Raw genomic sequence first — 17,552 nt, 5'->3', positions numbered from 1 at the left:
AAGGAAGGAAGGAAGGAAGGAAGGAAGGAAGGAAGGAAGGAAGGAAGAAAAAAGAGGAAGAAAGAAACAGAGAGGAGAACAAAGGAACAAAGAAACAAGGTAAGAAAGGAAATTTTCCAATCTGTTCTGCTTTCTCCATGACTACCAAAACCAGGGTTCCCTGGGCTGCAGGCAAACCAATGCTGTACATGGAGCAGTCTTCTCTCTGTCTTGGAGATGGCAAATAACAGACATCTATGTTGGAAAAAAAAATCTCATAATACATTAAATAAATATACTATTTTCTGTTGAGCTACACACAGTGCTATCTTGAGCACTATGCAGCCCACAGAATACAGTTTGGGAATGTCTTATATGTACATATTCCCAACTGAAATATCTACAATCAAAAAAACCTCTCTTTTCTCATATTATTATATATGATTATGATACAGTACTTATAAGAAATAAGTAAGAGATCATAAACAACATAAAGCAATTTAGCTAAAGAAAATATTGAATGTAGTAGTTACCACTGTATTAATACTAACATTTATTAATATATAATATTATTAGTAGTAATTTTACTATTGTAGTTATTGCTGTTTAGGACAGCTAAACATTGTACATAAATCACTACAGTACAAGGTAAAATAAATGGAAGTAAAAGAGACCTGGAGACCAAAAGGTGAAGCTATTTAACTTGATTGAATTAATGGAAGGTTTGTGACCAACCATCTATAGAATTTTGATACATTTTCATGGTAAAAAAAAATATATATATATAACCTTGAATCAACAGAGAAATGGGCCTATAATTTGCCAAAGGCAGTATAGACTATTTCTCTTACTTTTAAATAAATGTGCGTAATTTTTATGGGATATGTAAGGGAAAATGAGATAAAATAATACTTTTAGTGTTCAGAAATAAGAAATATTTCTAAAGTTCTAAGCTTGTATACAAGATCTGTACATGAGTAAGCTATGCAAATCCCAGAATGTATGGTAGAGAAGGCCAAGGTATTATTGTTAACCAATGACTGCTAGGTATGAAAAAATAAGTTTTTCCCTTCCAGCCTGTGCCTTCTGCCCAGATCACCAGCTTAGCTGTTCTTTTAAAGAAACCAGGGTCCAAAGAACTCCCAGAAGAACACCTACATTCAGGGCAACAGCTTGACTGCTCCACTGAAGACACAACAGTCTGAAGTGCCTCACAGGAGGGTCTGCTATAGCCAGGGCCATAGGACTCCCAGGAGAACTGCAACAACCCTGGGACATAGGAAGGCTCTAGACAGACACACCCAGACCAGATAACACCAGAGATAATCAGATGGCAAAAGGGAAACATAAGACCATAAATAACAGAAGTCAATCTACTTTGGCATCATCAGTTCTTCCACCACAGCAAGCCCTGGATATACAAACACACCTAAAAATCAGAAAGCTGAAATAACATCCTATCTTATGAAGTTAATAGAATCCTTTAAGGAGGATATAAATAACTCATTGAAAAAAATACAGGAAAACACAGGTAAACAGGTAGAATCTCTTAAAGAGGAAACAAATAGATCCCTCAAAGAAATACAGGAAAACACAATCAAAAAAAGTAAAGGGATTGAACAAAGATTTCCAAAACCTAAGTAGAAGTAGAAACAATTAAAAAAAAAAAAAAAGCAGAAATGGAGGCAATCCTGGAAATGTAAAATGTAAAACCTAGGAAAGAAGTCAGAAATTATATATGCAAGACCACGAATAGAATTCAAGAGATAGAAGAGAAAATCTGAGATATAGAAGATGCCTTAAAATATATTGACACAATGGTCAAAGAAAATTCATGACATAAAATGCTTCTAACATCCAGGAATCCAAGACACAGTTAAAAAAGCAAATCTAAGAATAATAGGAATAGAGGAGAGTAAAGATTCCCAGCTCAAAGAATCTGAAATTTTCTTCAACAAAATCATACAGGAAAATGTTCTCAACCTAAAAAAAATGTATGGCCATAAATGTACAAGAAGCCTATAGAACACCAAACAGATTGGACCAGAAAAGAAAATCCTGTCACATAATAATCAAAATACTAAACACACAGAACAAAGAAAGAATATTAAAAGCTGTAAGGGAAAAAGGCCAAGTAACATATAAAGGCAAACCAAAGAGAAATAAACAGAACTTCTTAGAGAAACCTTAAAAGACAGAAGAACCTGGACAGAGGTCATGCAGACACTAAGAGAACACAAATGCCAGACCAGGCTACTATACCCATCAAAACTTTCAATCCACATAGATGGAGAAACCAAAATATTCCAGAAAAAAAACAAATCCTACCAATCCAAACCTACAGAGGATAGTAGAAGGAAATTTCCAACACAAGGAGGGTGCTTAAACCAAAGGGCAGGGGGGAATTAACCATTTCACAATAAAGCCAAAAGAAGAGAATCACAGACATTAATACTACCTACAACAACAGGAAATTAACAATCAGTTAGTTGTCTTTAATATCTCGCAGCATAAATGATTCCTCAATAAAAAGACAGAAGCTAACAGACTGTATAAGCAAACAGGATCCAGCATTTTGCTGCATACAAGAAACATGCATCAATAACAAAGACAGACACTACCTGGGGAAAAAAAGTCTTCCAAGCAAATGGGCCCAAGAAACAATCAGCAGTTCCGATACTAATGTCCAATAAAATACACTTTCAATGAAAAGTTATGAAGTCAGATGGTGAAGGACAGTTCTCCTTCATCAGAGAAAAATATCCACAAAGAGAAAGTCTTAATTCTGAACATCTATATCCTAAATGCAAGGGCAACCACATTGATAAGGGAAACTTTACTAAAGCTCAAAACACCTATTGAACCCCACAAAACAATAGTGGGAGACTTTGACACCCCAATCTCATTAATGGACAGGTCATTGAAAAAGACACCATGAAACTAATAAAGGATTGGAAGCAAATGATGTAACAGATGTTTACAGAACATTTCTACCTAAAACAAAGGAATATACCTTCTTCTCAGCAGCTCATGGTATCTACTCCAAAACTGACCATTTGATGAGACACAAAGCAAGCTGGAACTAGAACAAGAATTGAAACAATCCCATGCATCCTATCAGATCACCATGGACCAAGGAAATAATACAAAAACAATACAACAACAAAAACAATAGAAAACCAATATAACCATGGAAGCTTAAAAACGCTTTACTCCATAATAATTCTATGAAGCCATAATTACTCTCATACGTAAACCACACAAAGATCCAACAAAGAAAGTGAACTTCAGAACAATTTCCCTCATGAATATCAATGCAAAAATACTCAAAAAAATCTTCGCAAACCGAATCCAAGAACACATCAAAACGATCATCCATCATAACGAAGTAGGCCTCATCCCAGGAATGCACGGATAGATTAATATACACAAATCCATCAACATAATCCCCTATATAAACAAACTCAAATACAAAAACCACATGAACATCTCGTTAGATGCTGAGAAAGAATTTGACAAAATCCAACACCCCCTAATGATAAAAGTTTTGGAAAGATCAGGAGTTCAAGGCTCATACCTAAACATAATAAAACCAATCTACAGCAAACCAGTAGCCACCATCAAACTAAATGGAGAGAAACTGGAAGCAATCCCATTAAAATGAGGGAGTAGACAAGGTTGCCCGCTTTCTACCTACCTATTCAATATAGTACTTGAAGTTCTAGTCAGAGCAATTCGACAATAAAAGGACATCAAAAGTATAAAATTGGAAAGGAAGAAGTCAAAATATCACTATTTGCAGATGATATGATAATATATATAAGTGACCCCAAAAATTCCACCAGAGAACTCCTAAACCTGATAAACAGCATCAGTGAAGTGGCTGTATATAAAATTAACTCAAGTAAATCAATGGCCTTTCTCTACACAAAGTATAAACGGACTGAGAAAGAAAATAGGAAAACAAAACACTTCACAATACTCCCAAATAATATAAAATACCTTGGCGTGACTCTAACTAAGGAAGTGAAAGATCTGTATGATAAGAACTTCAAGTCTCTGAAGATAGAATTGAAGAAGATCTCAGAAGATGGAAAGATCTCCCATGTTCATGGATTAGCAGGATTAATATAGTAAAAATTTCTATCCTGTCAAAAGCAATCTGCAGAATCAATGCAATCCCATCAAAATTCCAACTCAATACTTCACTGAGATTAAAAGGGCAATTTGCAAATTCATCTGGAAAAATAAAAAAACCTAAGATAGCAAAAACTAGTCTCATCAATAAAAGAACCTCTGGTGGAATCACCATTCCTGACATTAAGCTGTACTAAAGAGCAATTGTGATAAAACCTGCATGGTACTATTACAATGACAGACAGGTAGATCAATGGAATAGAATTGAAGACCCAGAGATGAACCCACACACCTATGGTCACTTGATCTTTGATAAGGGAGCTAAAACCATCCAGTGGAAAAAAAGACAGCAACAAATGATGCTGGCACAACTGGCGGTTATCATGCAGAAGAATGCGAATTGATCCATTCTTATATCCTTGTACAATGCTCAAGTCTAAGTGGATCAATGTTCTCCACATAAGACAAGAGACATTGAAATTAATAGAGGAGAAAGTAGGGGAAAGCCTTGAAGATATGGGCACAGGGGAAAAATTCCTAAACAGAAGATCGATGGCTTGTTCTGTAAGATCAAGAATTGACAAATGAGACCTAATAAAATTGCAAAACTTCTATAAGGCAAAAGACACTGTCAATAAACCAAAAAGGCCACCAAAAGATTGGGAAAGGATTTTCACCAGTCCTAAATCTGATAGGGGACTAATATCCAATATATACAAAGAGGTCAAAAAGCGACTCCAAAAATTCAAATAACCCCATTAAAAAATGGGGTTTAGAGCTAAACAAAGAATTCTAAACTGAGAAATACCAAATGGCTGAGAAGCACCTGAAAAATATTCAACATCCTTAATCATCAGGGAAATGCAATAAAAACAACCTTGAGATTCCACCTCACACCAGTCAGAATGGCTAAGATCAAAAATTCAGGTGACAGCAGATGCTGGCGAGGATGTGGAGAAAGAGCAACACTCCTCCACTGCTGGTGGGATTGCAAACTTGTACAACCAATCTGGAAGTCAGTCTGGAGGTTCCTCAGAAAATTGGACATAATACTACAGGAAGATCCAGCAATATCTCTCCTGGGCATATACCCAGAAGTTCCAACTGGCAATAAGAACAGATGCTCCACTATGTTCATTGCAGCCTTATTTATAATAGCCAAAAGCTGGAAAGAACCCAGATGTCCCTCAACAGAAGAATGGATACAGAAAATGTGGTACATTTACACAATGGGATACTACTCAGTTATTAAAAACAATGGATTTATGAAATTCTTGGACAAATGGATGTATCTGGAGGATATCATCCTGAGTGAGGTAACCCAATCACAAAAGAAATCATTAGATATGCACTCACTGATAAGTGGATATTAGCCCAGAAACACAGAGCACCCAAGATATTTGCAAAACATAAGAAAATCAAGAAAAGGGAAGACCAATGGGTGGATACTTCATTCCTTCATAGAATAGAGAACAAAATACCCATGAAAAGAGTTACAGAGACAAAGTTTGGTGCTAAGATGAAAGGATAGACTATCCAGAGACTACCCCACCTGGGGATCCATCCCATAATCAGCCACCAAACCCAGACACTTTTGCATATGCCAGAAAGATTTTGCGGAACGGACCCTGTTATAGCTGTCTCATATGAATCTATGCCAATGCCTGGCAAATACAGAAGTGGATGCTCATAGTCATCTAAAATGGAACAGAGGGCACCCAATGGAGAAGCTAGAGAAAGCACCCAAGGAGCTGAAGGGGTCTGCAACCCTATAAGTGGAACAATATGAACTAACCAGTACCCCGAGCTCATATCTCTAGCTGCATTTGTAGAAGAAGATGGCCTAGTCGGCCATCACAGGGAAGAAAGGCACCTTGGTATTGCAAACTTTATATGCTCCAGTACATGGGAATGCCAGTGCCAAGAAGTAGGAGTGGGTGGGTAGGGGAGCAGGGCAGAGAGAGTGTGTAGGGAACTTTCGGGATAGCATTTTAAGTGTATATAAAGAAAAATAAATAAATATTAAAAAAAGAAATAAAGTAAATGAAGCCTTCCTGGAATTTAATGAAAATGTTGCAATACCATACCCAAACTTATGGGTCACAATGACAGCAGTACTAAAAGGAAATTTCATAGCACAAAGTGCCCTGGTAAAGAAACTGGAGAAATGTTACACTAACAACTTAACTGCACACTTGAGAGCTCTAGAACAAAAAGAAGAAAACTCACCCAAGAGGAGTTAAAGGCAGGAAAAAGTCAAACTCAGGGCCAAATCAACCAAATGGAAACAAAGAAAACAATACAAAGAATCAGCAAAACCAAAAGCTGGCTCTTTGTCGAGATAGATAAGTGCCTTGTCAGACTAAGTAAAGTGTCAAGAGGCAGTATCCAAATTAATTAAATCAGAAATGAAAAGGGAGACATAACAACAGAAACAGGAAATTCAAAAAATCATCAGATTCTACTATAAAAGCCTATACTCAACAAAATTGGAAAATCTGGATGAAATCGATGGTTTTCTGGACAGATGCCATATACCAAAGTTAAATCAAAAGCAGGTAATCTATCTTAACAGGCCCAGACCACACAAGGAAATAAAAGTCATTAAATACCTCCCAAACAAAAAAGCCCAGAGCCAGGTGGATTTAGTGCAGAATTCTACCAGACTTTCACAGAAGACCTGATACCAATTTTCCACAAACTATTCCATGAAATAGAAACAGAAAATGTGGTTCATTGACACAGTGGAATACTATTCAGCTATTAAGAATGAGGACATCATGTAGAAGAATGCGAATTGATCCATTCTTATCTCCTTGTAATAAGGGCAAGTCTAAGTGGATCAAGGAACTNCACATAAAACCAGAGACACTGAATCTTATAGAGGAGAGAGTGGTGGGACACCTCGAAGATAGGGGCACAGGGGAAAAAATTCCTGAATAGAAGAGCTATCCCAAAAGGCCCCTATGCCCTCCCCCTGCCCTGCTCCCCTACCCACTCACTCCCACTTCTTGACTCTGATATTCCCCTGTACTGGGACGGATAAAGTTTGCAGTACCAAGGGGCCTCTCTTCCCAATGATAACCGAGTAGGCTATCTTCTGATACATATGCAGCTAGAGACAGGAGGTCTGGGGGAACTGGTTAGTTCATATTGCTGTTCCACCTATAGGGTTGAAGACCCCTTCAGCTCTTGGGTACTTTCTCTAGCTCCTACATTGGGGGCCCTGTGTTCCATCTTATAGCTGACTGTGAGCATCCACTTTTGTATTTGCCAGGCACTGGCAAACCCTCACAGGAGGCAGTTTTATCAGGGTCCTTTCAGCAAAATCTTGCTGGCGTATGCAATAGTCTCTGCATTTGGTGACTGATTATGGGATGTACCCCTGAGTGGGGCAGTCCCTGGATGGTCAAAGGGAGGGATCTTAAATGAAAACAGAACAGTAGGGACAGGGAACTTAAAGAATCTACCTCCAGCAGAAAGCCAGGGCATTAAGTGGAGAGATGGGGTTGCCATCCCACTGTCTAAAACTCTGACCCAGAATTGTTCCTGTGAAAAAAACTGCAGGGATAAAAATGGAGAAAAGACTGATGGAAAGGTGGTCCAGTGACTGGCTCAACTTGGGAACTATCTCAAGGGGAGGCTCTAAGGCCTTATACTATTACTGACTCAATGGAGTGCTTATACAAAGGAACCTAGAGTGGCTGTCCCCAAGAGGCCCAGCAAGCTGCTCACTCAGACAGAAGCAGATACCTACACCCAACCAATGGACTGAAGTTGGGGACCCCAACGGTTGAATTAGTAGAAGGCTGAAAGAAACTGAGGAAGGTAACCTATAGGAAGACCAGCAGTCTCAACTAACCTGTACCCCTGAGATCTCTCAGACACTGAGCCACCAACCAGGCAGCATACAAGAACTGGTCTGAGGCCCCAAACATATATAGCAGAAGACTGCCTGCTCTATCCTCAGTGAGAGAAGACCGCCCCCCCATAACTCTCAAGAGACTTGAGTGCCCAGGGAGCGGGTAGGTCTGGTGGGGCAGAGGAGTATAGGGTGGGGACATCCTCTTAAAGACAACAGGGAGGAGGAATGAGATGAGGAACTATGGGAGTACAAACCAGGAAAGGGGTAATGACTAGACTGTAAAAAGAAAAAAAAATGCAATAATAAAAATAAATTAAAAATTGTGAAAAGCCTTTACTACAATCTCCTGCAGCAATGGCTTCTGCCATGCTTTTTCTTCTATAATGGATGACAAACCTCTGAAAAAAAGTTAGCCAAAAATAAATGTTTCTTCTGTAAATTTTAACAAGCATTTTGTTACAATGATGAGACAGGTACTTAATCAGGTGTATTAAGCATGATTTATAAATAAGTACAAATATTGTATTCTAAGTTTCTTCATGTCGAGGTGGAAAATATGACAGAAATTTTATAGAATTAAACTAAAATCAGTGTCCCAGAAACATCTCTCTTAGAGTCAGCTGGCACTTTCTCCGAGCATTGTGAGGTTACACGGAGAAAGACTTTGTGGGTCACTACCCATGGGATTCTTTATATGAATGTCAGCTCCATGGAAACAAACCTTAGAGTATCTGTCGGTGGTTCATGTTTCTATGAAGAAATGTTAATTTTCGACTTCTTTTCAAGTTTACCACAGACCATTTAACCTAAAAAGAATCTATTTCATAAATGTCTACAACAATGATAGATGTGAATGATGTGAAAGATACCGAATCACAACCAAAGATGTCTTTCTAACTGAATATGCATTGTTGGTAAATCAGTTTAAAGACAATCAATAAAGGGCTACACAAATGGTTCAGCCTCTAAGAGCATTTCTATTCTTCCAGCAGGCCTTTAATCAATTCCCATCACTGATATGGCAGCTTGCAATATCAGATGCATATGCATACATGCCAGCAAAACATACACACATAAAACTTTAATTTTTTAAAAAAGTTTTATATGATTAACTATGTGTGATGGTGTGAATAAGAAGCCCTCTTATAATCTTCTAAATTTGAATGTTTTGCCCTCAGGGATTGGCATTGTTTGGGAGAGATTAGAAGATGTGTCCTTGCTGAAGTCTGTGTGATCTTGTTGAAGGAAGTGTGTCACCAAAGGTGGATTTTGAGGTTTAAAACCGAAGGCAGGATCAGTGGCTTTCTCTCTTCCTATGGATCCAGATTTAGAATCCTTAGGTACTTTTCCAGAACCATGTCTCCCAGCATGCCATCATACTATATGCCATGATAACAATGGACTAATCTCTGAAATTATAAACCAGCCTCAGTTAAATACTTTCCTTTATAAGAGTTGCCATGGTCATGGTGTCTCTTTATAGCAATAGCATAGTGAATAAAAAAGAAGTTAGTCGCAAGGAGCAGAGAATAGCCATAATAGGCCTGACCATGATGCTTGAGGATACAATGTGATGGATTTTAGGATTCTGTGTTAGGAAAGCAATTGATTGCTTTAAGTGGAGTTTAAGAGCCCACTCTAGTAGGAAGAATGGTGCTGAGAGCTACATAGATTATGACAACACAGCTCAAGAAGTTTCAAAGGAAAAATGTTTAGTAAGTGGCCTAGAGACTGTTCTTATTATATTTTGGTGAAAAATATGGCTGCCTTCTCCCCTGGTCAAAAAATAAAAATAAAATAAAATTAAATTAAACAAAACAAAACAAATCAGGCTGAGGCTAAATTTAAGATTTTTTTTCCAATGACTGTGTTGTCTGGTAATTATTGGTCACTCTTATACAGATCTATTATTAAAAGAATCAGCCTGAGGAAGGAAAAATAAAAATGTGCAGTTTGAAGAGAAGAGAAACACCAAAAGTATAATAGAACTAAGTCTAGTGCTCAAGGAGATAAAAATTTAAAGAAGTCTAGTGCTAAATGGAATAAATAGAGTGGTGACCTCAGGGCAAGAACACAACTGCTAAGCTTCCAACTTGTGAAAAGGAACTAAAGAAAAGATTAAACAGTGAAGGAAATGAACAGTTGATGCTGATTGATTTGAACAAAGGGTCATGTATCAGCCCCAGCAGTAAAAATTTTACAACTTTAGCCATGTGGTTCTGGCTTTAATGCCAAAAATACAAGAAAGGGGCTAAAACAGACGATGGCCTAGTTGGCCATCATAGGGAAGAGAGGCCCCTTGGTCTTGCAAACTTTGTATGCCCCAATACAGGGGAAAGCCAGGGCCAAGAAGTGGGAGTGGGTGGGTAGGGGAGCAGGGCAGGGGGAGGGTATAGGGTATAGCATTTGAAATGTAAGTGAAGAAAATATATAATAAAAATTGAAGAAAAAAAAAAGGGGGGGAGAGAGCTAAAAAAAAGCCACAGAGGCTAGGCATATGTTGGAGTGTCCCTTCCTAGAGCACCAGAGAGACCATTGGCTGAAGCTGTGAAGTTTGGATTGCCTTGGAGACCCAAAAATTTGGGAGATGCTAGAATCATTGGATACCTGCCAAAAAAGAGCTGCACAGAGGGTGCGGAACCATTCCAAAAGAAGAAGTATGTACCATCAAGAAAGCTGAAAGGAGTTGGAGCACCATCATGGAGATGCAGACTTTGAAATTGGCTCTGCTGATTTTAGATTTTGTTTTGGGCCACTATATGCTCAGGATTCTCTTTGTTCTCACTTTTTGATTGTAAGATACATATCAAATGCTACTGCATATTGGAATTCTGTGAACTGCTTTTATATTCAGATTTTGTAGGGTGTTACAGTAAGAGGTTGTCTTAAGTCTCAAAAGAAACTCTAAATTTTGGAACTGTAAAATGTTGGACTGTGGTAGACTATGAGGACATTTGAAGTTGAAATGAATGCATTTTTTGCATTATGACATATTTGTAAGCCTATGGGGACCAGGGAGTGAATTGTGGCAGGTTGAATAAGAGTGGCCCCCAAAAGATTCATATCTTTGAAAGCTTAGCCATCAGGGAGTAGCACTACTTGAGAGGGAGTAGGAAGTGTACCTTATTGGAGTAAATGTGGTCTCACTGGTGTAAATATGTCACTGGCAGTGGGTTTTGAGGTTTCAAGGGACCAAGCAAAGCCCAGTGGCTTTCCTTCTTCTTACCACCTGCAGAAGAACTATATGTAGAACTCTCAGGTACTTTTTCAGTACTATGTCTGCCTGCATGTCACCATGTTCACTACCAAGATGACAACAGAGTAAATCTCTGAAAATGTAATTAAATAAGCAGTTAAATAAATGTTTTCTTTTACAAAATTCTCATGGTTGTGTTGTCTCTTCACAGTAGTCAATCACTGATTGAAGTACAGGGTTATCCATTTTTAAATGTGGAAAGAAAATGAGGACAGGGAAGTTGAACTTAAATAAAGATTAAAATAGGAAAGTTTCCACCCTTACACATGTATAACTCATACAGGAGGATTAAGAGTATTATAACTTAGGGGTGGGAGTGGGGCATCCACATGGAGAAATGGTGGGGTAGGGAGTAGGTGTGGGATGTGAAGCAGACCAAGGGTGGATGGGGGTGCAGGAAATGGAATGTAGAGTGTAAAAAATAAATTAAAAATAAAATTTAAAATAAAGAATATAAGTTAGAGTTGAAGATGCTGGTTTTATTTCATTAATGTCTCATGAAATCACTCATGAGCATGTTCATTTCAGTCCTACACTTAACCAGAGACTAAAAAGACAAAATGATAATGATCACAGTTTATAGAAAGCATTTTAATGCTGCAAATGTTTTAGCATGCTGTAGCTTAACTGCTGGCTTTGTTGTAACAGCAGCTGAGAGTTCATTGCTGTTTAATGCATAACCCCATTATTTAATGATAGACTTCAGTGTGGGGTGTGGTAATAGAGTCTTTAAAATAAAGAAATAAAATAAAATAAAAGGAGCACTTAAAATGGCACTTTCTTATGAAGGCTCACTAAAGAAGCATAAGCTCCAGTCACATGCAGTAATGGATCAAGGATCTATTTTATGAGGAAATGACTCATATGAAGGTCAAATTAACAAGAAGCACATAATTTTTTAGTCAGATTTTCTTTCCTCCTTGCATATTAAAAAAAAAACTATGTACAGTGTATTTGGTGACATACTAAATCAAAAGTTTATCTACTGTTCAAGAGCTATGCCATTAACTATGTAATTATCAACTGGGAACAACTATACCCTCACAAATTCCCCATTCTGGCAAATATAAGCGAATGAGCAAGAATGTACATGTAAGGTAGAGCAGACTACTATCTCATTCTAATTAACAATCCTGCTATCACATTATTTTTAACCATCACTGACAAGTTTAAATGATAATTGCATTCTCTCCATGAGCACAGTTCCTTATTATTTGAATTGGCAGGGGGCCCTGACATTTGAGTCATCATTTCACTATGTCTATTTATTATCTGGATACACAAATGAAATAGAAATCCAAGCATAGTGAAATTTGTGAGGAAAAGTCGGATGCAGTAACTTTAAATTGTATATTTTTTCTTAAATCTATAGAAGATATGAATTGACATTTATAATATGTTCTCATTCAGGCAAATTTTTAAAAGCTAGCTTTAATTTAAAGGCCAAAACTACTTTAAATTTTATAGCCAAATATTGAACTTTTATAAAAACAAAACTGACAGTTTCTATATTATCTAAATATAAAAAAATATCTATAGGTTTCAAGTAACTCCATATGTAGACCAAAATACACATTTACTAAGTATCCTCCATTCTGAAAAGGCCTCAGAATGTACAGAGCTTTTCAAATACAAGTTAAATGTTAACAAAATATCTTTCTGTGATCACTAGTATTACTAGGAACAAAATATAATATCTAAATATCTGAAATATTTAAATGTGCAAAGGTGGAACTCATGTCTATCTCCAAGTAATTTCAAATCATAGGACTTGTATGACAAAAATATTATGATGAATCTTCTAGATCACTTCATTTAGTCACTTGAAATAAATCTACATATTTCTATCTTTCTCAAATGCTTTGTTTAAAATTCTTCCATCAAACTACAAAATTACAAAACTAGTCAGCAATAAACACTATTACAAAAATCTTTAGCTATGGTTTCCAGAAGCCATTTCTTCTTTGATATATCATTGCAGACACTTCAGACCATTCAGGGTAAATTATTCACTTGCTCAAATTTTTTTTGTTGGTTATACCAACTTCCTCCATGTACATTCTAAAAATCAGTGAGTTCCCCAAGTAACTTAGAATCCTGAGCAATAGCCCAAAATAGCTCTGTTTACCATGACAGAAAAATAGACTGAAAAAACCTTATTGGAAACTAAATTAGTATACATTCAAACATCCACATTAAAAATTAACATGATTTTTCCTATGGATTACTAAAGTATACGATCAAAAAGGTAAAACGTACAACTGATATTTCTTATATTTCATATTGCATTACTGTCAGCTTTTTTAAGAAAAGAATGTATCTGAGAGACAAATGTTTGCTGGAACTCAACTACTTTCAGTTTTATCTCTAGTATCTTTTCATTGGCTACTTACAGTTTTATGGCCAAGATTTCCAAATGAAAACTCAAAAGATAAAAATCTACACTAAAATACAATTCATTATGTTCTCTCAAGTAGTGAAGTTGTTTTTTTTTAAAAAAAAAGTCTCAATTTGAATACTAATATTTAATTAGTCCATGTCCAACTTAGAGAGTATATATTTTTTCTTTTCTTTAGCACATATACATGACATAAAAGGAGTGTTCAGAGACTGTGAAATTTCAAAGAGATCATAATCATGATAAAGCATATTTTTCTCTTTGTTTGCTTAAAGATAAGGCAGATAACCCCACAATGTTGAAATTTCTCTCACAGTTTGAGTCAGACCATAGAAATATACATAAGTTGATAATGTTGGAATTTTACTGAGTCCTATCATTTTGTAATTCTTGTGGCTAGTTTAAATAAGTGTCTTCTTTTTATGTTGTGAAATAAATTAGCAAATAAAGCAGACACTATGTAACATGCCTGGGAATATAGCCAACTCTTTCTACGTACATCCAGGGACCAGTAATCTTCTAAATGGTGCTTAAAACATTCTTGACTAAATAATAGCAACTACAACCCATATATAATTTATTGAAATAACTATTCATTTCACTAGAACCCATTACCCATCTGGAATACATGGTTATTTACCTTATCTTCATTCTCAGTACCAGAAGCTTCGGGCTTGGTCCTTATAACAAATGGAGTGGACAATCGTAGCAAGACTCTATCGAAGGTGGCATTAATCATTGGAGAGACGATCTCAAAACAGTCCTCAAACTTCAGCGCTCTGTGAGTGTCATATCGAAGTTGTTTCCGTAGGCCCTCCCCAAGCTGAAGGACCACCATGTTGGAGTCAAACATCAAATGGAAGGGGAAGGCTCTGCAGAAGGTGTTGATGCTGATTCTGAGGTCTGCAGGAACTTGGGAAGTACCTTGTGGAACGTCCTTTGTGATCTGAGTAGTTTCACATTCTTTGATAAGGAAAGTAAGACAGCTACAATTGCTTGGGTTTGAACCATCAAAGCAGAGTTTCTCATTTTCAATTTGTTCAACTTCCACATTTAAGTGATAGATTCTCTTTCCTGCAGCCTTAATCATTCCCAGCATTGCAAAACCCACCGTATGGTGAGGATGGAAGTAATGGAGCATGAGAGTACCTTCAGGAAGCTCTTTGCATAGGAAAGATGATGACTCTAGAGTGGCCTGTTTCCCAAAAGAAGTCCTAATGTGTTCTAACAACGCATCAAAGCCATTGAAGAAGTCCTGCAATGTGCTGCCCACAGCTCGAAGGACTCTTTCATTCTCATCAAAGCATATCTTAAAGAATTCCTCACCAAATCTTTCTTGAATTTCTTGGAACTGCAGTCCTAGAGGTAAAGGAGAAATGTTAGTTACGTAAACTATATGTTATTAGCTACATATCTTTCAAAACACCTAAAGAGGCAGCAATAATGAGATGGAAAGATGGCTTAGTGGTTACGATAATACAATATTCCCAGAGAAGACTTCTGTTGACTCCCAACATCTACATAAAGTGGTTCTGAACAGGCTCTACGTCCAGGCCCACAAAAAAATCGTACTCAGACTTTATGTCCCCATTCCTACACAGAGGCACATACATACACATAAATAAAAATAAAAACATACTCTTTAAAGTGACAATAAGTAAGTGAAACAAAAGAGATATTATTTTCCTGAGTCCCCAAATTTCCCACATAGGTTAAATATTTTTCCACTGAGTGGTTTTAGCTCCTTTGTCAAAGATGAAGTGACCATAGGTGTGTGGGTTCATTTGTGGGTCTTCTATTTTATTTCATTGATCTAACTGCCTGTCTCTGTATCAATACCATACAGTGCTTATCACTATTGTTCTGTAATATAGTTTGAAGTCAGCGATGGTGATTCCTCCAGAAGATCTTTTATTGATGAGAATAGTTTTTGCTATCCTGGATTTTTTGAACACAGATGTAGTTCAACAGAGGAATGGATACAGAAAATGTGGTACATTTACACAATGAAATACTACTCAGCTACTGAAAACAATGACTTCATGAAATTCTTAGGCAAATGGATGGACCTGGAGAATATCATCCTAAGTGACCCAATCATAAAAGAACACACATGGTATGCATTCACAGGTAAGTGGATATTAGCCCAAATGCTCGGAAAACCTAAGATACAATTCGCCAGACAATATGAAGCTCAAGAAGAAGGAAAAACAAAGTGTAAATGTTTCAGTCCTGCTTACTTCTAAGCAGGGAAACAAAATACTCACGGGAGCAAATATGGAGACAAAATGTGGAACAGAGACTGAAGGAAAGGCCATTCAAAGACAGCCCCACCTGGGAATCCACCCATGTATAGTTACCAAACTCAGACACTATTGTCAATGGCAACAAGTGCTTGGTGACAGGAGCCTGATATAGCTGTCTCCTGAGAGTCGCTGCTAGTGCCTGACAAAAACAGAGGTTTGTAGCCAACCATTGGACTGAGCACAAGGTCCCCAGTGGAGGACCCAGAGAAAGGATTGGAGGAGCTGAAGGAATTTGTAACCCCATAGGAAGAACAACAATATCAACCAACCAGACCCCATCCCCCCCAGAGCTCCCAAGGACCAAACCACCAACCAAAGAGTACACATGGAGGGACCCATGGCTCTAGCTGAATATGTAGCAGAGGATGGACTTGTTGGTTATCAATGGGAGGAGAAGCCCTTGGTCCTATGAAAGCTTGATGCCCCATTGTAGGGGAATGCCAGGGTGGAGAGGCAGGAGTGTGTGGGAGGATAGGGGGAAACCCTCATAGAAACAGGGGAAGGGGAGATGAGATAGAGTTTTTTTTTTTTGGGGGGGGGGGGATGGAACCAGGAAATGGGATAACATTTGACATGTAAATAAAGAAATCAACCAACAAATAAAAGACAAAAATATTTTGGCTTATTATATATTTATGTATGTATTTATTTATTTGTATTAAATTACTTATCTTTATTTAAACTTGATAGGTCATATATATCAAGAGATTTATCCATCCCTTTTAGGTTTTTCAATTTGGTAGTCTTTCTTTTTTAATTATTCACTTTACATCCCTCTCACCACCCCTCTTCACAGTCACCCCTCACACAATCCTTCCCTACATTACCCTTTCGTTACTCCTCTGAATGGGTGAGGAACATCCCCCCTACATTGGTATCATCCATTTGCATATCAAGTTCTCTTTGAGGCTAGGCACAAACTCTCCCAGAAGCCAGACAAGGCAGCCCAGCCAGAAGAATATATCCCACATACAGGCAGCTTTTGGGATAGTTCACACTCTAGCTGTTCAGGATCCACATATAGACCAAGTTGCACTTATGCTACATATATGTATCAAGGCCTAGATCCAGCTCATGTATTTTCTTTGGTAGGTGGTTCAATCTTTGAGCATCCGAATTTAAATTAGAGATTTTCCATGTAATTGGCATGCATCTAAGATGTTAAGGAAAAACTCATGGTTTGTTATTGCTGTTTGTTTTTTGTTGTGTGTGTGAGCATGTTTGTTTGCTTTTACCTTTAAGAAGACTCTATTCTATAGCCTAATATTAGGTTTGGAGCAAAAGTGTGTAGAAAGCATAGATATTTCCAAATATTTTCACTGTCCCCTACATACACACATGCATTACATGGATGCCTTTAGCATATGTCTACAATGGAAGGAGGTTGCACATTATGCAATGAAGTTACGCTGACAAAATGTTATCAGAAAAAAGTCACAATTTACATTAAAATTCAGTCTTGATGATAGGCTTTTACATTGAATAACATGTTACCATTATAATATCATCAGAATATTTCATTATCCCAAACTCCACTATTTTCTCTTTAGTCTTCTCATTCTTCTCCCTTACTCCCAGAATGGGATCTTTTTAAATAGAAATAATCTAGAA

General features: G+C 37.3%; 1 protein-coding gene across 1 annotated transcript in view; it reads right to left on the bottom strand.

Annotated features, from left to right (window-relative positions):
• Nucleotides 1–17,552, bottom strand: part of Gucy1a2 (guanylate cyclase 1 soluble subunit alpha 2) — a 237,569-nt gene that overhangs the window by 156,034 nt on the left and 63,983 nt on the right. Inside the window, exon 4 of the mRNA XM_029481402.1 lies at nt 14,276–14,994. Within this exon, the coding sequence (XP_029337262.1) occupies nt 14,276–14,994 (719 nt within the window). The remainder of the gene's footprint in view (nt 1–14,275; nt 14,995–17,552) is intronic.

Source organism: Mus caroli, chromosome 9 (genome assembly GCF_900094665.2).
Source record: "Mus caroli chromosome 9, CAROLI_EIJ_v1.1, whole genome shotgun sequence".
Lineage (NCBI taxonomy): Eukaryota > Metazoa > Chordata > Mammalia > Rodentia > Muridae > Mus > Mus caroli.
The sequence above is the reverse complement of the archived record's forward strand: the minus strand, read 5'-3'. Positions and strand labels throughout refer to the sequence as shown.